The sequence below is a fragment of the Camelus bactrianus genome, chromosome 4 (genome assembly GCF_048773025.1).
Source record: "Camelus bactrianus isolate YW-2024 breed Bactrian camel chromosome 4, ASM4877302v1, whole genome shotgun sequence".
Lineage (NCBI taxonomy): Eukaryota > Metazoa > Chordata > Mammalia > Artiodactyla > Camelidae > Camelus > Camelus bactrianus.
Genome location: NC_133542.1, coordinates 69,773,154 through 69,795,198, shown reverse-complemented (window position 1 = coordinate 69,795,198; position 22,045 = coordinate 69,773,154). Strand labels below are relative to the sequence as shown.

Genomic DNA, 22,045 nt, shown 5'->3' with positions numbered 1-22,045 from the left:
AGTCTCTGTGCTCCTGCTGTGGGAGGAGTCACACGGACGGGAAGGGGCAGACCTGGGGCTCCGTCCCAGACCTGAGCTGAGGCCGGCCGCAGCCAGTGGGCCCGGGGGACCCCTGGACTTACCACTGTGCTCAGTGCTTCCTGAGCACAGTTAAAGACAAAAACCGGGTGATGGGGACACAGGGAAGGGGGGCCACCCCACACCCTGCATGTGGTCTCCTCACTGATTTCCCAGGACCACTTCCCCATAAGTGATGAGGACCCAGGGGCCTCACATGGCCACCTGGGCACCTGGTGGAGCCCACCTGGGCCCAGCCCAGCCCTGCTGCCACCCAAACCGGAGCACAGCCCTCATGCCTGAGACCCGAGCCTGCCTGCCTGACCCCAGGTAACAGAAATGCAGAGAAGGGGGACACCTGTGGTTCACCTTGAAGGCTAGGGGGGATTTCAGCATCCAAATGTGGGGCAGGGAGTGCCAGGCAGGAGTGGCTGCCCCGCTGGGCAGGCCTGAGGCTGCAGGGAGCGGGCCGTGGGAACGGCCTGGATGCTACACCACAGTGGCCATGTGGGCCTGTGGGTCCAAGGAACGAGTTGCTTAGATGAGGTCAGTGGCCATTAAACATTTGAAATAATATTGTAAAACTCTGTAGCAGTAGAACTGCCATAAAAAAGGGCTTCCCTACATAAAGCAGAGTCGAGTGGCCCTGGTTGAACTTGGCCATCACCTGAAGCCATCTCCTTGGGGACAGTGGTGGAGGAGGCTGTGAGGAAGACGATGTGGAACTGTCCCAGCAGGAGGTGACCACTGGGTGCCCCCCCAGTAGGGTGCAGAGCCCAGCCGCGGGTTCCAAATGCCCTCTCGGCCCCCAAGGTGAGCTGCCTGCAGCAAGGAGGCACTTCCGCGGGCCGCCCAGAGCTGGAGCACAGCTAAGGGCAGACGGGCTGCAGGGATCTTTCAAGGCTGAGGGGCAGCAGGAGAGCTCTGAGGGGAAATGGCAGGGAGGCTGAGGCAGCCAGCAGCCCACCACTGCTCAGCACCGCGTCCCCAGCCACCCTGCTGATGGTCCCCCGGGCCGACCCAGGACAGATCGACAGACACAGATCTGGGCTGGCCCGCCCCGGCCCTGCGTGAGCAGCAGAGGTGAGCAGCCTCAAGCAGCCCCTGGGCTTGTGGCTGAAAGGACTCGGTGACACTGCTGAGATGACTGTGGTCCCCACAAATGGAAGAGGTGGGGAAGGAAGGACTTGACATTGCAGGGTGACCTCAGGCAGGTCTTTTCTCCTCTGAACCTCAGTGACCTCACCTCTAAAGGGGGGTCACATCAAGAAATAACACGCTGGTGAGGACGTGGAGCAAAGGCAGCCCTTGTGCACGGCTGATGCAGCCACTGTGGAACAGTGTGGAGGGTCCTCAAAAAATTAAAAATAGAACCACTATATGAGCCACTCCTGGAAATTTACCTCAAGAAAGGGAGAACACGCTAAGAACTTTAAAACATTGACAAAGGAAATTGAAAATGATTTAAAGAAATGAAAAGATATCCGATGCTCTTAGGATTGCAAGAATTGATATTGTTAAATGGCCATGCTACCCAAAGCAATCTATAGATTTAATGCAATCCCTATCTAATTGCCCAGGGTAATTACCCAGGGTAATTATCAAATTACCATTTTTCACAGAACTAGAATAACCCTATAATTTATATGGAATCACAAAAGATCTAGAGTTGCCAAAGCAATACTGAGGAAAAAGAATGAAGCTGGAGGAATATCCCTCCCAGACTTCTGACAACACTACAGAGCCACAGGGATCAAAACAGCACGGCCTTGGCACAAAAACAGACATATGGGTCAATGGAACACAACAGAAAGCCCAGAAGTAAACCCACACACCTATGGTCAAATAATCTTTGACAAAGGAGGCAAGAATATACAGTGGAGAGAGCAGTCCTTGGCAAGTTGTGTTGGAAAAGCTGGACAGATGCATGTAAATCAGTGAAGTTAGAACACTCCCTCACACCATACACAAAAATAAACTCAAAATGGCTTAAAGACTTAAACATAAGACAGGACACCATAAGTCTCCTAGAAGAGAACACAGGCAAAACATTCTCTGACATAAATTGTAGTAATGGTCTCCTAGGTCAGCCTCCCAAGGCAATAGAAACGAGAGCAAAAATAAACAAATGGGACCTAAGCAAACTTATAAGCTTTTGCACAGCACAGGAAACTATAAACAAAACAAAAGACAACCTACGGACTGGGAGAAAATAAACGATGAGACTGACCAGGGCTTAATTTCCAGAATATACAAACTGTCATACAACTCAACAAAAACACAAAACCCAATCAAAAAATGGGCAGAAGGCCTAAATAGGTGTTTCTCCAAAAAAGACATGCAGACGGCCAGTAGGTGCATGAAAAGATGCTCAACATTGCTAGTTATCAGAGAACTGCAAATCAAAACTACAATGAGGTACCACCACTCATGAGTCAGAATGGCCATCATTAAAAAGTCCACAAACAACAAATGCTTGGGAGGGTGTGGAGAAAATGGAACCCTCCTACACTGTTGGTGGGAATGTAATTTGGTGCAGTCACTATGAAAAACACTATGGAGATTCCTTAAAAGACTAAAAATAGAGTGGCCATATGATCCAGCAATTCCACTCCTGGGCAATTATATGGAGAAAACTCTAATTCAAAAAGATACATGCCACCTCAATGTTCATAGTGGCACTATTTACAGTAGCCAAGACATGGAAACAACCTAAATGTCCACCAACAGATGACTGGATAAAGATGTGCTATATATACACAATGGAATACTACTCAGCCATAAAAAAGAATGAAATTATGCCATTTGCAGCAATATAGATGGCCCTAGAGATTGCCATTTAAGTGAAGTAAGCAAGACAAAGACAAATACCATATGAAAGTACTTACATGTGGAATCTAAAAAAAAAAATGATACAAACGAACTTACAAAACATAAAAAGACTCACAGACATAGACATATGGTTGCCAGAATGGGAAGAGGGTGACGGATGGACAGGGAGTTTAGGACTGGCAGATATAAGCTACTATATACAGGATAGCTGGGTGGTGGGGGCCTGCTGTGTAGCACAGGGAACTGTGTTCGGTGTCTTGTCATGACCTATAATGAGAAGTATGAAGAGGAATATATAAACACACATGCTCACACACATATATAGCTGAGTCACTGTGTTGTGCACTGGGAACTAGCAAAAAAGAAAAAGAGGGAAACACTAACTCAGGAAGCTCTGTGCACCCCTATGTTCACTGCAGCATCATTTACAACAGCCAAGATGTGGAAACAAGCTGTGTCCGCTGACGGACGAGTGAATAAAGAAAATGTGGCATACAAACAGTAGACTATTCTTCAGCCGTCAAAAACGAATGAAATCCTGCCATTTGTGACAACACGGACGGACCTTGAGGGCGTCATGCTAAACGAAACAAGTCAGACGAATGCTGTGCGATCTCACTTACATGTGGAATATGAAACACGACAACGACACAACCAAGCTCCTTGTACAGAGAACAGGTTTGTGTTTCCAGAGGTGTGTGTGGGGGGGGTGGGGGTGGGGTGAAATGGGTGAAGTGAATCAAAAGGCACAAACTTCCAGTTGTAAAATAATTCAGTCTGGAGGATGGGATGTACGGCAGGGTGACTGCAGTTAATAACGCTGTATTGCCTATTTGATGGTTGCTAAGAAAGTAAATCTTAAAAGCTCCCGCCACAGGAACATCTGTAACCACGTACGATGAGAGATGTTAACTACGCTTACGGTGACTGGTTTGCAATATACACAAATATCGAAACATGCTGTACGCCTGAAACCAACCTAATGTTCTGCCAGCTGCACCTCCATAAAAAAGGTGGAGTGACGCTCTCTACCCCAGGACCTATTGTGAGGATGGGATGAGGCAGATTAAGGGCCCGCCCCAGCACCAGGCAAGCACCCGCTGCACAACTGTTGGCTACGTGGGAGAGTCCACCAAAGCAGACCCACTTTCCTGCTAATGACCAGGACACAGGCCACGGCCTGGGGACTCCAGCTCCCAGGAGGCTGGACCGGCAATGCAGCCCCAGACCGGGAGGCCTTCAGGCAAAGTCTGGGACAATACCGCCACCTGGTGGCTGCTCAGGGGTGCACGGCAGGAAACAGTCCCTCACTGCACCACATCCCTCCTGTCCTGGGCACTGGGGCAAGGAGAGCGCCCTACAACAGTGGCAGGGGAGGGATATGGGCACGCTGGGGCCTTTAACCAGAATGGGCAACACAGACGAAGAGCAGCTTAGGGGAGAGAGCACTTCTGCTGATGGCCGAGGGCGGTCGCTGAGGAGCACCCAGGGGGTGCTGCTTGGCAGACATGGAATCAGGATTGAAGGGATGGGAACTGGAAGCACCTGGTGGGGACACAGTAGTTGGAGTTACAGGTGTGGAGATGTTTCAAGAGCTCCCAGGCTCAGAAGACAAGAGGATGGGCCTGGCACTTGGGGTGGAGGACCGGAAGGCACAGGCCACGAAGGGAGGCAGAAACCAGCCCTGGTAGACCCAGGGGCCAGGAAGGCGGTCGGGAGCAGGGGGAGCAGTGCCTGAGCTGCACGGCCTGGGGGTGCAGCCGTTAAAAGCACATTGTGACCTCAGCAGGAGCAGTTCTGTGTGGGTGAAGGTTCAAGAGAGTGGTGCTGATGCGGACAGGGGAGTGTGGGCCCTCCTGGGGGTGGCGGGGAGTGGGTGGCACCCAGGGCAAGAGATGCAGGCTCTAAAGAAGCTGTTAACAGCAGGCTGATCAGCCTTTAATGCACACAGATCCTGACTCAGGACGGGGAGGGCCTGAGATTCTGCATTTTCAACCAACTCCCAGGTGACCAGATGCTGCCGGTCCGGGGACCAGTTGAAACAGTTCTGTGGCCCAATCAGTGGGACGTGGGAGTGGATCTCAATGGGAGGGAACAGAGAGGAAGGGCAAGACACGTTAGGGGTGAGGGGTACTGAGCAGGGGCTGGGGAAGAGGGTGGGGAGCAGGCTGGGGGCGGGGGCTTCACCCTGGCTGCTCTGAGGCCATGTCTGGGAGAGGCTACCAGTGGCCACAGCAGAGGGGAGGCCTTCTTAAGTGAGGGAGTGAGCCTGGGGCCAGGCCCCCTGCAGGGGTGCCGTCAAATGCTGGGGAGACAGCTGTGGGCTGAGTCACTTCCACTCTTGGGGTGTTTCTGCTGTGCCCACCTGAGTGGGGCTCCGTGCCAGGCGCCCAGTGGTGGCGGGAGCACCCAGGGCAGTGAGGCCTCCTCGATTCATTGGGGGCTGCGGGCCACAGAGAGCATATGCAGGGAGACAGAGGCAGTGGCTCCCAGATGTCCGCAGCCTGAGGGCCCGGGTCCAAGTCCTCCGACCCGGACGCTGCCAGGGGTGGGCCCAGAAAAGGGCACCTTCTGGTGGCAGGGTGGGCGGGGGATGAGTGGACACAGGACATTTCCAAGCCCAGGCAAGCAAGTGGTGGACCAGGGTGGAAGACCCTGGTGGGAGTTGTGAGGCCAGGGGCAGGGACAGGGTCACTGGGAAGCCGGGGGGTGTAGGAAGGCCTTCAAGGATAAACTACTAAATCCCTGTTCCTCTCACTCTGGGGCCGGGGGGAGGCGGGGAGCAGTCTGGAATACACATGCTGCCTTTTCCTGACTCACAGCCCGAGTACACCGCCCCCGGAGAGGGCCAGGGACCCCGGGGCACAGACTGCTGTCCCCCCACCCCTGCCTTTGAGATTTTTCCCTTTTTAGGTTATCTCAGCTGGAGAAAAGCACTGCTCCCCCACCTCTTGTTTTCTCTACCTCCCCAAGTGAAATTTCAACATATGTCCCCCGACATAATCCCCCTTAGGCTGTGGATAACCCTTCCCACAGACGCTGTCCTCTGCCTGGGATTGCTGGCCCCAAAGTGTTTGCCCAAGAGACTAGGGCCGCTTCTGGAAGCCCTTTCACTCCCTTGGGCAAACAGCGAGTACCTTTGAAGGTGGATTTGGGCCCGGATCTGTTTACTCAAGACATTAGTCTCCTGCATAAGGAAAACCTGCACTGGCGTACAAACAGCAAATCCTTTTTGAATTAAAAAAATTTTCAATTAAAAAGCACTTGGGTTCGCAGGGCTGAGCCCAGCTAAGCGGCGCCAAGCCGCAGCGCCCTCTGGTGGGCACAGGCCGTCATCACAGCAGCACAGAAGATGGGCAGCCTCTCCAGGAAAGAGATGTCACTGTCAGGGGCTCTGCCCGGCCTTCCCTGGGCCCGGGATGGTGCGCCCCTGGCAGGAGACCCTGACCCATCAGACCTCTCAAGCCACAGCACACGATTCCTGGATGCTAAGAGCCTCCTGTCATGGTGAGGCCAGCGTCTCGGCAGTGGGAGATGCCAACCTTGGCTTCTAGCTGCAGCAGGGAGGCAAAGTCACTCCAGCCCCAGCCTCATGACAGAAAGTGGGGGACAAGCTCCCTATCCACTCACAAAGGGGTTGTGAGAATCACCCAAGACAATTCGCGAGAAAGCACCTCAAGGGGGACAAACCTGTCCTCCGAGTGCATCAGAATCAAGGGTTTTAACAAAAGCCAGTGCTGCCTGGGCCCTGCCTGGGGTGGGGCGGGGCAGGGGTGGGGTGCAGCTGGTTCTGGGTTAACTGGCAGGGTGGGGCAGGCATCAGGGATTTCTTAAAGTACCCAGGTGATTTTAATGGTTAGGCAGGTAGAGCCCCACTCCCTGAAAAAACACTAAATAGAAGGGAAAGGAAAAAAGGCAGGCATATACCCTTCCCTCCCTGGGTCTCATAATGACCCATCAACCAGAGGGCTCGGGAGCAGAAAGGGCGGTAAGGATTGTTTTTAGAACCCGGACTCCAAGCCTGCCCTGCAACCTGCTTCCTCCCCTCACGTGAGGGCTCCATGTTCTTCCATCTGTCTGTGGAAGTCTGGCTGCTGGACTCAACCTTCCGGGGAGGGAAGGGGCAGGCATCACTGCGAGGAGGGGGCACGGAGGGGCCCCACGTCCCCCGGGTGCAGGCTCTGTGTACTGAGGACCAGGGGAAGGGACGGGCCTGAGGCACGTGACACTCTGTGGTCTGAGTCTCCTCATTTTGTCAAGGAGGGCTCATTTTGTACTTGAATTATGGTTCCACAGAGACATGCAAAAAGCTGGGTGAAAGGGGAGCCCCGGGGTCCACAAGGCAGAACAGTGGCTCTCCATGGAGGAGGCCCTGGAACACTCCAGAGCTGGGGAGAGGCCGTGTTCACCTTCTCACTTGCTGAGAACCCATGAGCCCCGTGATCACTAATAAGATGACAGGAGGGGCAGGGCTGCCAGTCCCAAGTCAGGGTGGGGACAGAATCCTCACACCCTAGGAGGCTGGTACTGCTGCCCTTCCCACGACAGGTGAGCAGACTGACAAAGGCCACCAGGGGTCGGGACACAGGCGGGTCCCACAACAAGCCCACGGTGGGGTCGGCACACCTCCTGCAACCCTTTAGAGAAGCCTCTTTTGCGTTTCTGCTCTGGCTCTCCCTTTGGGTTCATTAGCTCTAACAGCAGCAACCCCAGAGTCTGGAGCCCCGAGCCCCACCCAGTTCCACTGCTCGGCCTCACCCTAAATGAGGGGCTGAATGAGGGCCCTTCTGTGGCCCACCTGCCCCCAGGGCAGGAACCTGGTCTGTCCGGGCACAGCACCCCGCAGGGCTGCTGAACAGTGCAGGACCACGTGCCGATCCAGCCCCTGCGCCTTTGACTCGGGGCACCCGGGTCACGTTCATCCACCCTTGTCAGCACCCCCTCCTCCCTTTCCCTGCTCTAAGCCTGCCACTCCTTGGAGGGGGGCGACAGCCGCTTGCATCCTACATGGCCCGCCTCCCTGGGCTTAGTGCCAGGAGATCCCCCCACTCGCAGGGCACCCTCGGCTCAGGAGCACCTCCACCTAGGAGCCGACAGAACATCAGGGAGCAGGGAAATGACTCCCACGTCCCCACCTGGGCAGAGCCCCAGCCCCTCCTCCAGGCAGAGGTCTGCGAGGTTTCAGCACAGATCCCACCCCACGCTTGGCTTCTCAGATCTCCCCTCCCTCTTCCTGCCAAGCACCATGTCCTAAATGAGCCGGGGGTCGGTGGTAGGGGGGGGAGTGGCACACACAGTCACACCTTCGTGCCCTTCTGAATGCTATTCCCTTTGGGACATTCTTCCTCCCCCAGGGAGGCTTAATCACTAACCTCCGGGGCCCCCACACCACTTTCCATTTCCTCCTTCAGTGCAGGGGTGGGATGGGATCTCGGCCATTTCTGCAGCTTCAGAGCCTGGTAGAGGCTGTGGCCCAAAATAGAGGAATGAATGAATGAGTGAGTGAGTGATGGATGGGTGGGTGGGGGGTGGTGGTGAAGGGATGGGTGGATAGATGGACAGGTGGCTGGACAGGTGAGTGAAGAGACAGATCAGGCTGCGGGCATAGCTCAAGCAAAGGAGAGAGGACAGCTAGCTTAGGGACACTTCTCTGGCAGGTGGGAAGTCCTGGTTTCCATCTTCTGTGGAGGCAGCAGTGGTCCCACAGCCCTCTGAACGTGATGGTGTGATCTCCCCAGCCCACGGTATTTAACTCATGGAAGCAAAGTGCTGATCCTAGGGCTTGTCCGCATTCACCCCATGAATGGTCAAATTATGAGTCTGGCTGTGATCTGTGTTTGGAACTCCAGGCACAGACATGTGCCAGCTGGAGGTTCACACATTGGTGGCCTGTGTGGTGTTCAAAATTAGTTACAAACACTGAAAGTTGAGGGACTTGGCATACATTTCCCAGATTCTATTAAAAAAAATTAGGGGCCTATGGCAGTTCGAAACCTTCATTCTTGCATGGCAACCGTGAGCCTCACGGGTGAATGGAGGCGGCTTCCTTTAGAGAGACAACGGCTTTCCAGTTTGCCACAGTGCCCCCCAGCCCCCATAACCTACCCAGGCAGGCAGAGCGTCAACTGCCATTTTAGAGAGAGAGAGAGAGAGAGAGAGAGAGAGAGAGAGAGAGAGAGAGAGAGAGAGAGAGAGTGTGAGTGTGAGTGTGAGTGTGTGTCTGTGTCTGTGTGTCTGTGTGTGTGTGTGTGTGTGTGTGTAGAGATGAGGAAAATGGGGGGAAGTGGAACTGAAAACCGCTGCCTGATTAACACAAACACAAAACGAGTTTTGCTTTTCCTGGGCCCTCCCTAGGTGCGGGGCTGGCGGGCCCCGTGGGCACCTGTGTGTCCAGCCCGTGTCCCGAGCAGGGGCTCCGGGTGGCTGGGCGCCACCTCTGCTGCTGACTTAAGCGCCATTTCTGTGCCCCGGGACTTGCCCTTCAGGGAGCCAGCGTTTCAGAACCCGCCTGAATACCACCTAAAACATGATACTTGTATCTTCCCTCCCCAGGTCATTTGTGGAAAATATTTAAAAGAACGCCGCTTTCTGCATTGACTTCTGAGTGGAAGAGGATAAGCTGCGGGGCTGCTCTGGGAAGGTGCCCCCCATTCTTTATCTCATCTTTATGCTCGCGTTTTAAATACACGCCAGGCAACCTTCTGAGTTCAATTTGGGAGGGGGTTATTACTTTAAAACTTGGCGGGGGTGAGAGGTCCCAAAACCATAAGAAAAGGACAGAAAACTCCTTTCATGATGGACTTTGCAGAAGACTGAATATTCCTCTTGATCGCAGTTTTACAGGAGCCAGGGACCCAAGCAACAACAGAACCCGGGCAGGTGATTCTGTCTGCAAACGCCGTCTGTGCTTGGTCTCCACGGCCAGTCGGCGCGCTCACTGACCCACTGAGAGACGACCGCCCGGGGCCACTGCGAGAGCAACCTGTGACGTCGCTGACATCCCTGCCGCAGACAGAACCACAACAGGGGCGGGGCAGGAGAAGGGGACTCTGAGGCGTGCAGAATTAGGGACACTATTAACAGAATCTACCACGTTAACATGCCCGTGGAGAAAAAAAAATCTCAATGGATGATTAAAAGGCTTTTATCAAAAGCCACTATCCAATCCTGAAAAAAACTTAGGAAAATAGAAATAGATGGCTAATTCTTAAACAGGATTGGAAAAAAAAAGATCTGTCTATACATAGCAAGCCCAGATGCAGCATTACAGGTTAGTACTGCAATCAGAAACTTCCATGCAGACAGGGGTCCAGGGACCCAAACGTGCCGGCCGAGGTGCCAGGCGGAGGCACCGGAAGAGGAGCAGGAGGCGGCCGCGCCGGGGTTTGCAGGCGACATACACAGCAACTAAGAAACCGTCAGAATGAGCAAAGGAGTCCCTAGGAGAGTCAGCTTCAGAAATAAAATGCAAAAGCCAAGGCTCCTGATACATAAGTGACAGAAAATATAATGGGAGAAGGGTCCTGTTCACAGCAGCCACAGAAGCCTCAAACACCTGGGAATAAGCTGAAGAGCAGTGTGCAGGGCTCCAGAGAGACCCCCCCCCCCGGCTCTGCGGGGTCCCCACCCTGCAGAGCGACTGCACAAAGCCTGGGTGGAGACCTGTCACCCAAAATGCTAACTGTTCCTGTATCAATCAACAGGCTCAACGCAGTCACCAAAAACATCCGGAAGCCCCTTCCTCTCGAAAAGATTCTAAAGTTCAACTGGAAGAATAATCATGTGAACACAATTGGGAACATTTGGGGGGAGTTTAGGGGAGAACTAACCTTACCATATATTAAAGCTTATTGTAAAGCTGTCAGATTCAAAACAGTGTGGCAATCATATAAAAAGGACAGAGATGAATGGAGTCAAGAAAAACATCCACTGACCCACTTACAGATGGAACTATGTGATGAAGGTAGCATGTAAAACTCATTGAAGAAAGTAAACAATGTTAAGAAAACTGGCAAACACTTTAGGATAAAATAAAGCTGGTTCTAGATCTCACCCTCCAATAAATTTCAGATGGATTAAGTAGTTGAAATGTTTATATTTTCATATATTAAGATACAAAAGGGTATGAAAAAATAAGGATAAATATTTCTACAATCTTGTAAGTATGACATGAAGCCATATTAAAGCAAAGATGAAAGTGCCCATGAAAAATTTAAAATAATCGTATAGCAGAACACGTCATTAACAAGAGGAGAAGCCTGAAGTGTGTGTGTGTGTGCGCGCTCTTGAATATATGACAGAGAGAAGGTTTTTATAAAGAACATAAAGTAATCAGAAATGAATGAAAAAAGCTAAATAAGTCAATAGAAAAAACTGGGCAAAGGGCATAAACAGAAGAGATTCACAAAAGAAATACAAATGGCCAATAAACATTTGAGAAGATGTTCACCTTTAAATACCAGTGACGCTTAGCTATAGTGGGGATGTGGGAAACAGGTTATCGCTCATACACCATAGGGTGGGGAGGCGGGGAGGTTTAGACGGGCAGGCTCTTTTTGGAAGGCAAAGTGGTAATACCATGCATTCGTCTAAAGAAAAGGCCCAGGAGAGCAAAGACACATGTACAAGGAAATATATTGCAGCAGTATAATAGTGAATAATTGGAAACAACTCAAAAGTCAATCAATAGTGGATTGCTTAAATAAATTATGACATAATCATAACAGGGAACCACATGTAGTCATTAAAACGAATGAGGTAGATCTGTGCAAAATGACATGGAAGGCTGGGCAAGATATACTGGTCCGTGCGACAGCAGGATACGGAATATTATGTCCAGTGCTGAACCCTTGTGATGTTTGAACATGTGGGTGCATCTCCCACAAGTGGACCATGGGGGACTCTCACCTCTTACATGTTTCTGTAATGTCTGCTTTTTAATAAACATGTACAGCCTTTGAACTCAGAAGGAAAACACTAAATATTAAAAAAATTGATTCTGATCAGCAGGGTAGCTGCTTCAGATGATAAACGGCCCACGATGTCTGCCACAATTTATGGGGAGAGAACTCATCTCGCCTGTGGTATCAGTGGCTCCCGAGCTGGGGTCAGACTCCGGAAGGGTCCGTGAAGTGGAGGTCCCCGAGCTAGTTCCCACATTTCAAAAGAAGCCTAACACTTCTTTTATGCCTCTGGAACGGCTGTCTAATAGGCTAACTCATTAGATTTCTTTGTTTTGGGCTGGAATTAACTCAGTGTGATAGCTCTGTAAGAATTTGGTGGCAGCTCTGTGTCTTTGGACAATATAAAAAAGGGGCAGAACAGGTTAACTTCTATTTACTTAACTAAATTTTATTTAATAAACGAAGTAGGCGAATTTCTTTCCCAAAACGTATCAGCTTCCTGACGGGAAAAGAAAGTAAAAAAGATGCTGGGTCATGAAAATGTTAACTCTCACAGGTAGAGACAAGACGCCTTATTTCCTGCTGCAGTTTACTATCTGACCACTAGATGGTGCAAAGGGACCACAGATTTGGCAATATCTCCCTCTACAAAATTCTTTACTGTTAATAAGCACAATGAAAGCTTCCCAAAAGTAGAAAGAATGAACAATTGTGCTGGGATATGAACGTTTTGCTTTGATAAAATTGGGACTCTGCCATTTCATTACTGATACAAAAATCTTCCGCCTCACTTTCTTCCCACGTGTGCAGGTCCCAAGTTCACTCTAATCTCAAATATTGGAAGGGCCTGCAGAAGCCCATGCGAAGTGGATGTCCACAGGCTGGATTCAAAAATTCTTTTTACCTTGAGATGCCAAATGTGCTTCCATTAATTTTACCTCAGTGTCGTGACGTAAATGCTAGTGGAATCGGCCCCAAGCTAAATAAGCAATAAGCCCCATTTTTCAGCACACAAACACATAAAGATGTCAGCTCAAACTGTTTACTAATTAACACTTAAAAAGACACAAATTAGATATGCGTGGCTAAGAGCAATTATAATCAAGACGAATTTCTCTAGTCATTTGGGAACTGAAAAAAATGCCTAATTGCTGGAACCAATGTTTTAAAAACTGAAATCACGCCAGTTAGCAAATATGTTCATTTAAAGAACATTCCACGTGACTGCACTCTTGAGGATTGACTACAAACATGAGAACAAGGAAAATATTTAGGTATAAAATTAAAATTTTAAGCTCCTTTAGATTTATAACTTCTTCATTAAATACATCTGCAAACGGCAGCCCATAAAAACCTGTAGCAATTAAGTGGTTAAACAGACTGCCTCCCTTGTCAATTTTAAGGGAGTGATTAATATTAGATCGTCCCTTTACTAATTAGACTCTCCCTTGTCTTTCAGCCTTAAAATGGAGTGAAAATGGAGTCTGTTTGCTCCCACAGGACGAGTGGTGGGTTAATGACGCTTCCCTTGCCACGTTTTTGAGTGTGGTACCCACTGAAGGGAAGGGTGGGCCCTGTGGTTTTCTGTGGGTCGGCTGCAGGTGGGGAACGGCTTTGTGTGCTGGGCTGGAAGGCACTCTGGATGCTGCTTCAATCACAGGAATTGTTGCCTCCTATTTCCTAAAGGCTTGCAGTGCTAGGCATGCAGCATGAAACCCACGGTCGAGGCCACCGTCTCCCGGCCGCCATTCGTGAGACAGGGGACAGCAGCGCAGTCTGTGAGGGAGGTGAGGCCGGGGATGGACGGGTCACAGGGGAGGGTGGAGCAGTGGGCAGGGAGTGAGGATAAACAGGCTCCAGGAAAAGTAACCACGACTCGGGAGTTATTTTAGAAGCTGCTGCCTGAACTGAGGAGCCAGGGAGCTCCCACTCTGGCTGTGGTGGGGCATCCATCAGATGGAGAAACGGGGCGACTGCTTACAAGGGAAATAAAGAGCGGCAGAGACAGAGAATATTTATATGCCCATCTTCTCACGCCGAGAGAAGATGCTTCATCATGGGGCCGGCTGCGAAATTACACTCTTCCTGACTCTCAAATGGAGAGAACCTTTTGTCTGGGCAACGGGGAGGACAATAAGGCTTCGCTGGGACGCAGCCCTCCGGGGTCACTGCCACCCTCCCGCAGAGCCAAAGGGGTGCCGCCTGGGGCAAGGGGGCCGGTTAGGGCCAGAAGGCCCCCGCTTTGCTGCGACAGCTGCCACTGGCTGCTTGCTGGTCACCTCCCAGGACTGAGGGGAGATGAGCAAAAACACACTCTCCAGCCTCAGGGTAGTCTACAAGGCAAAGCCCCTGCTCTGAGCTGCGGAGGGAAGTGGATGGCAGGGGGACGTGGCTGCTGGAGGATGGGGCTGGAAGGAAAGAGGCTGCTAAGATCATCGGAGCCAGGAGAGTGACAGCCTTCAAAGTGGGAGTTTGTTTATTAACCAGCCCGCACCACCAGAGGGCACCTGAAGAATTTTCCCCCCGAAATCTGCTGGATGGCATAGGCTTTGATTTTAATCACGACCGGGGGCCTGTCATGAAACTTAACCCGGTGCTGCACACACAACTGCTGGGTCTCTCCATGAATACGCCAGCAGCAGACGCTGGACCAGTGCCCTGACCAAGGTGGCAGCCGTGGGCCTGCACCCCAACCTGAGGCTGGGGGCCTTGCCCCAGGGCCCAGCCTAGGTCGCAGATTTGGCATGCTACCACAGGGGGTGGGACTCAAAAGCTGTGTCCCCTCCACTATACCACGTTGCCTCCACTGTCCACACAGACACCTGGAATCTACGCACCCACATGGCAGGCGGCTCTTGTCCACACTGCCGGCAAGCCTTGTCCCACCTTCCTGCTGGCGGGGCCGAGCGTCACACTGCACCTGGAGCCCATCAGAGTCCGGGGAGGCTGGAGGTGCACTGCCACCCACCTGGGGTGATACCTCCTTTCTCTGCAACTGTTACTCAGTGCCAGGCAACTCTTGGGCAGGCTGGGGTCCGTGGCGGGTCCTGCTGTGGTGGGGGGCAGCCGGGGTTGGTGATCCTGGGTTGGCTGCTGGCGTTCGCTCTGGTCCCTAGTCACCAAGCTCAAGGCTGACTGGGGGAGGGGCTCGTTCATGGAGTAACCTGTCCCTGAGGCCAAATGGTGACGGGGCGCAGACTTATTTCAGACGCATCCCCCAGGCAGAGCAGGGTGGGTGAAGTTAAAGCTGGCAGGAGAGAAACCCATGCCAGGGCTGGATGGGCGGGCAGTGTGCCGTCTCCAGGGACCACCTGAGCCCAGGTTTCTGCTGTAAACTTCTGTGACACCACCTCCCCCGTGGGGTGCAGAGGGGTCACAGAGGGGAGCACCGCCCCACACAAAGCAGCCCCCACAGATGCTGGTCGGAAATCCCAGGTGACATTCGGGGACGGTGCAGGTCATGGTCTCCCTGAACCCAAAGGCAGTCAGTCTCCTGCCTTCTCGGGGGAGGGTGCTTGGCTGATAGTGTGAACATGAGTACAGTGACCCCCCCCCCCCCCGTGGAGCTCCCCTGCCCCCAGGCCCCTCCTCAAGCACGCGCCCCCGGCCCCATCCCCGAGGGCAGCCAGCCAGACTGGTTGACAATGGAAAAGAGCAAAGTCATCCTGATCAAGGAGACCCCCAGGGGCTCAGGGCCAACCCACAGAACCCAACGCGGAGCCCAGGGCCTGGGCACAGCTTCTCCTCGGTCTCCAACTTCAGGAGCAACGCTGAGTTCAGCAGCGAAAAGGAGCAAGTTCCGGTTTATTTACGAGAAAATTCCCTGACCTTGTTGAAGAGCCTGTTCACCAAAGTGTGTGGATGCCAACATTCTAGTCGCCATCAAATGCACACAGGTGGCTGGTGTGACAACTTTTAAATCCTCAGATTAAGTGGAAAAGTCCGTGGCATCACTGACGGCAGTGACACCTGTAACGGCTTCACGCCCTGTTCAGCATTTCTAACCTCTCCCCGTTTCCCTACGTTTTCTTTAACTCCACTTTAGTTTCCTTCAACAGAGAACACAGATGTGGGTTTTAACCCATCACTGGAAACAAAGAAGCAAGCTAGGCTTGGCTCACTGAGCTGCCGTCACTCTGCCACCAGCAAGGGGGCGGCGAGCCAGGCTGAACTGGGACGGATTTACACCAACTTCCTCGCTTCCTGTGGACCAGGGGATGGTGGCAACAACGACCATGACCATGACAGCAGCCGCTGATCACTACCCGCGCAGTAGCCCTGGCAGGTGCTGTTAAGCCATTTCCATGACTGTCTCAGTCAAACTCATAAATGCTACGGTGCGTTTTTACCACTGTCTTGATTTTACAGAAGAGGACGCCGAGGCTCAGAGAGGTTAAGTGGATGAGCTGAAGATTCTGCCCCCGGCAGGCGGGCTCGGCTCCAGGTGCCAGACATCAAGACAACGCAGTCTAACCACGCACATTTTTGGCCCTTTAATGGGGACGAGAATTGAGACTTTATGGTGGTTTCACCACATGCACTGGCTCCACACCGGGGCTCGCTCCTATTCCACCCCATCCTGGTAACTTGCAGGCCAGGCCGGGGTCAGAACACAGGTTGAGGGGCCTCCCAGGTCCCACTGTCCCCACCAGCCCCTTGGAGGGACAGGGATTCACAGGCTGTGTGTCATAAAGGAGAGATTTGGGGAATGACACGCTAGGTCTCAATGTGGGGCAAATGATTTCACCTCTCAGAGTCTCAACTTCTGCCCCATGAAGTGGGGAGGAATGATGCCACCTGGTCAGCCTGGGGTGAGTATCGGTGATGGTGGAGGTAAAGCCCAGCCCAAGAGCTAAGCACCAAGCAGGTGCTTAAATAAATGAGCTCCTGTCACAGCCTGGAGGACGGGAGGGGAGAGAAGGGGCGACGTCCCCTCATGGCTGCCCCGTCTCCACCACCAGCCTGCAGTGACGGGCATCTGCTGTCTGCGCGCTTTCTGTATCTGTCCATTTAGTATTCACGCGACAGGTTTGACTGTCATCCTGGCTTTAGGCAGAGAGGGGGTGTGACCCCAACCCCGACCCTGTCAGGCGTGTGTGACCTTGTCCGTCCTGCAGAGTCACAGGCCATGCCCCTACTCCACAGCCTGCAGGGAGAGCAGCCCCCGCAAAGGCCTTCCGCACACACTCGCCAGAGCCACCCTGTGCAGGACCCCAAGCAGCCGGGAGCCACCCCTGGCCACGCGGCTTCTGGGCAGAGCAGACACGGAACCTCTCGGACGGGTGTTTTCTGACGGGGTGGTGGCCTGCCTTTCTTCTTCCTAAGTCTACCCTCAAAATCTGCAGATGACAATCAGGTTGGTTTTTGTGATTTACCAAAACTCAAAGACAAAGGGGGACTTTCTTGTCTTGTTTTTGGTGTGACAGGTTTAGAAATTCGTTGTATTACATTGATTCAATTTTCCTTGATTTCAGCCATCTTTCAATAATGCAACCTGCTTCTGCTAGCTGGGTATACAAGAGAAAACCCAGAGGAACTGAGAATATTGAAATGGTTCTACCATTTCCATCTTGGAGACAAATGTTCCTCTCAGAGGAGAGCTGGCTGCAAGCATGTGACTGCTTAACAACCGTCTATACATAAGAGACGACACACACTCTCGCGCTGTCTTATGAAAGCGGGGAGAACACCGGCGGAGCTGACCTCCAGTTTGATTCCATTATCTCAGCTCTCTGTCTTCAGAGTTGTCACATGGACTCCGGTCCTGGATTTCCTTCTTTTTTATTAGGAAAACATCCAGACTCTTTCAAACCAGGCTGCCAAGTGGGGTTTGGCTTACCAAGCACAATGGAATGTATTGCGATCCTTCCTCTAAATCACAAAGAGGCTTGGACATTTCCCCAAACCCTTACTGGTGGCAAATCATAAAACAGAAAGGGGGACAGCCAACCCCACACCCAGCCCCCAACCTCCACCTTCTTTAAGCCGAGATATTTAAAAAAAAAATGAAGCAAAATTGATTGTTCTGTCCATCACGTAAAACCTTCTGACTTATTACTTGAAGTAATAAGCACATTAAAAGTGAGTTTTTGTTTCTAAGAAATACACTTGAGAGCAATGAAAGTGTCTTTCTCCAAGGGTCACCCTGTTCCCGGGACAGACCCCTAACAGTGAGCGCGGGCCCAGGCCCCACCTGTCCCCGTCTGGGCAGCTTGCTTACCTCTTTTTCAATTTCTGCCAGAGATTTGATGGTGATTCCCAAGAGATCAAAGGGCTGCATCTGAAAATACAGATAGAGTCATCCTTTTAAATGGCTGGAAAACGCTGCTTCACATCTGCTTTTATTCATAACAGTTGTGACACTTCAAACCCACCATGTGTTCGAGCGCTTTCCCCACCCCCTTTCCACGGAAACCATCGGGGTGACTTCGCAGTGATTAGCGAGGGCAGTAATAGGAGCAGACCGAGAAACCTGGCCGTCACCAGGGCCCCTTCTGCTGGGGACCCTGCTTAGTCATGTGTCTACCGGACCCAGGAGGGTCACAGTGACTGTCACCAATAACTCCTGCCTCTCTTCTCTCCCCGCCCATGTAAAAAGCCGGGTTGCTCTTTCTGCAGCAGTGGGAATGGAGGTGCCCGAGGCCTCACCACCCCGCCCTGCCTGCCACGTCTCTGTGGTGGACGGGGTCTAAGGAACCCCAGGGGGGTGGCAGCTGATCTCTCGGGGGTCTGGGATTCCTTGGCATCCAGGGAAGGAACTGGAGGGAACTCCAGGTCTTTGAAAATACAGGTGAATGAAGTAACTGTCCATCAGTTATGTTGGAGAAATCAATGGGTAGAAAACGATAACACCGCGTGTTAATGGGTGTTTCTATAACTTCATAGACATGGGGCCCTTTTTTTTGGAAAATGCTGGCTTTTCAACAGACAGCACTAAAAATCAAAGACACATGGCAACAAGAGTCAGCTGGAGGCCCAGAGATGCCTGGGCTGAAACGCACGCAGAGCGGCAGAGGGAGCCCTGTCTGCGAGGCCCCTGGTCCATCCCCCCTCTGGGACATCGAAGGTCTGTGCTTCCACAGGGCAGCGGCCCCGCCTCCTGCAGCCCAGGCCAGTAGCTGGCAGCAGCTGGTGGACAGGTGAAACCTGAGAGTCTCCAACAAAACCCTGGGGCCTTCAGGGTTCTGAACCACAGCCCAGAGGCAGGGGCCGAGCTGGAGCCTGAGCCGGGCTGGGTGGGGGTTTCCTGCGAGGAAGGGTGGACAAGGTCGGCTCCGAGACCAAGGACCCGGATTCGAACCCGACTCAGCGCCTCCCAGTGATGCAGTGGCAGGTTAATCACTTCATCATTTCCTCTCTGGTTACAAAGCAGCACGGGCGGGCAGGCCCTCCTGGCCGGGCTGCTGGGAGATTAAACAAGAGAAGCGCTTGGCACTGGGCTTGGCCCGGGTCCGCCCGCCTGAGCACTTGCTGTGTTGGAGAGCCCGGCAGCAGAACGTTTGCGAGGGCGATCTTGGGACAGGGCCACCAAATCAGGCACTCAGCTCCTGGGGCTGCTCTGCCGGTAGCCACAAAACAGTTTGGCGTTCTCCCGCCGCCAGCCCGAGTGGCGCGAGCCCGGGGCCGCCTGCCCGCGCTGCCCGGGATCCAGCAGAGGTCCAGCTGTTGTATCATTAGGCTCTAACTGCCCCACTAAACTTTCCCGATTGGAGCTGGTGTGCAGGACAGAACGGCCCTTCCAAGGGAGCGGGCGGGAGAGGCGCCAGCGTCTCCATGACAACGCGGCCAAGTGGAGTCGGCTGAAGTTACTCACGCTCTGCATGTCACGTCACGAGCGTTTTTCAAGATTAAGCTGCCTACCAGAAGGGTTCAGAGGAGGCCTATTATATTTCATGAAAATGGAAACTCCAGTGCAGGTCAAATCGCAAGCTGGGTGGTTTTAAGCTGGATCCAAGAAAAACACTGAAGGCTTCTCTAGCTGGTGCCCAAACCAGGCCTTCATATTTATTAGCTACTCAAAGCAAACTTCTGCAGAAAGGATTTTTAAAAACCCAGAAACAAGTCTACTGAGCCGACACGAACCAGGCCTGCAGAGTGGAGGGAAGGCCACTGCCATCCAGGGGGGCAGGCACCACCTGAGAGAGGGCACAGGAGTGCCTGGCTGGGCCCGCAAAGCTGTGCGGTGGGTGCCTCTCACGATTTGGGTTCTGGCCTTCAGGCCCCGCTAGCTCACTCTGTCCCTGTCACTAAAGATGGCTCAGGGACCCAGTGTGGCCTCGGTTCACTCATGTGTACCAGAGGTCTGCGCTGGCCTGCAGGGGCCGGAGACCCACGGCTGCTGGCCCTGCCATTCGGATGCCTGCAGAGAATGTGGTCACTGTGGGATGCAGTGACGACAAGGGAAAGTGAGGCAGCTTTCTTTCTGCTGGACTTCATCATCGTTAAATAAATAAGAACAAAAATTAATAAGCTGAACTTGGAAACCAAGAACATTTACAGCCAGTGAAGTTTAGTGTCATTTACCATCACATCTGAAATGAATAGGCTTGGCTGTGGCTGTGTGTGTCTTCCCTTCTTTTCTTTTACTTCTCAAGCACCAACTATGTGCAGCATTAGCTGAAGGGGCCCAGGGAGGAGCACAGCCCACTTCTAGCTCTCAGGCAGCCCTGTTGTTGGCTGCAGGCCTGAGCTTCCTCCAAAGGGAGAACGTGAGGGCAGCAATGATTCCAACAGGGGCGGGGGCAGGGGAAGGGGTGTAGGGGCTGCCGAGACACCCCATGTGTGGAGCAGAGAGCTCAGGCTGGAGGCAGCAGAAGAGGGGGTGAGCATGCATAAAACTTACACTTTCTGGAACACAGGAAAACTTCTCTGAAATCATAAAAGGCACACCATCCATTGCTGCAAAAGAAGAAAAAAAGAGGAAATGGCATTGCAGACACCACTGATGTTCAGTAACTTGAGATACTGACACAGATACTGGTCTTGACACAAGCCAGTCGGGGGCTGCAGCTGGCCGACGAGTGCACAGGTGAGTGGCGCCCAGGGCCACGTGTGCACAGGTGCCATTTCTGCTCCCAGGACACACACCTGCTGAGGGAGGCAGACACCCCACAGCAGGGCAAACAAGAGCTGTGAGGGCAGGACTGGTCCAGAGCCCACCCAGGGTCTGATGGGTAAGTGTGGGAGCCACTGAGGGGACGCGGTGAGGAGGTGGGTGGTGAGCATGTTTGTGAGATACTCTCTCAGCGGAGACTGGAATCACAGCCCAGGCTGTCAGGCTCAGGGGAAAGGTCTAGGTTGGAGGAAAGAGTGGTTCTGGAGTCAGACAGACCGGGTTTGAACCCTGGCCTTGGCTCTGGGTGCACTACTTAAGTTATATTTAAAAGGAGGGCAGTGCGGCCTGCGTAACGCAGCACGGGGTGCTCAGCAGGGGGCCTCTGGATCTCTTAGCCCCGGTCTCACGGGCTGAGCTGAGGCTCACCGCTCTGCTAGGTTTTAACAGGACACAGAAGTGGCGGGAATGGGTCTCCAACAAAGGAAACCACAGAAGTGAGGGGGTCAGTGGTTCGGTTCCTTTTTCACAGCCCCGCACAGGCCAGGTCATCGCCTTCAGATCACAAGCTGGAGCTGCCTCCTCAAGGGCACCCTCCCCTGGGATGAGGGCACTTTACAGCATGGAAACCCTGGGACGTGGAGGAACGGGACACGTGGACAGGGCGCGCTGCGGGCATGTGCAGCGTGAAGGCTGGGCAGCAGAGCCGGCTGTGGGGACGGGCGAGGCTTCTCCTGGGGCCCGGCCTCTCCAGTCCCTGTCACTCGTGTGGTGTGGGGGCCTCATGCTGAGGGGGATGGTTTTCTGGGTGAGGGGTTCCCCGGGCAATGACCTCTGCTCCACGACACCTAATGGGGGGACTTCTCTGCTACACAAGGGGTGGGCAATTTTTTTCAGTCCTAAGGCATAAGAGTCGCAGAAGCAGAAAGAAGAAAAGGAAATAAAAGAAAGAAAAGGAATCTGGGACAAATCCTCTCTGATCAGCAAGATGAGCCAAATGTGTCATTTTAAGCTATGTTCCTAATTTCTGGGAAGAAAAAAATGAAATCTTCTCTGGTAGGTTTGAAGAAAAAGAAACTGCACTGGAAACCTCCTCCTTTCTTGGGGAGGCTGCTGTCTAAGGAGGGGCCCCTGGGCTTGGATGGAAGCGTCTGTGGTCACAGACCTTCCCAAACAGGAGCCTCTGCCACCTGCCCTCACT

General features: G+C 52.8%; 1 protein-coding gene across 6 annotated transcripts in view; it reads right to left on the bottom strand.

Moving 5' to 3' along the window:
• The window catches only part of MVB12B (multivesicular body subunit 12B), a 164,542-nt gene that overhangs the window by 3,660 nt on the left and 138,837 nt on the right, over positions 1-22,045 (bottom strand). For all 6 annotated transcript variants that reach the window (XM_074362235.1, XM_045517526.2, XM_045517522.2 and 3 more), the window contains 2 exons: positions 20,635-20,690; positions 18,013-18,072 (listed from right to left, as the gene is read on the bottom strand). In XM_074362235.1, coding sequence (XP_074218336.1) covers positions 18,013-18,072; positions 20,635-20,690 — 116 coding nt within the window. Of the gene's footprint in view, positions 1-18,012; positions 18,073-20,634; positions 20,691-22,045 lie in introns of those variants that run through there.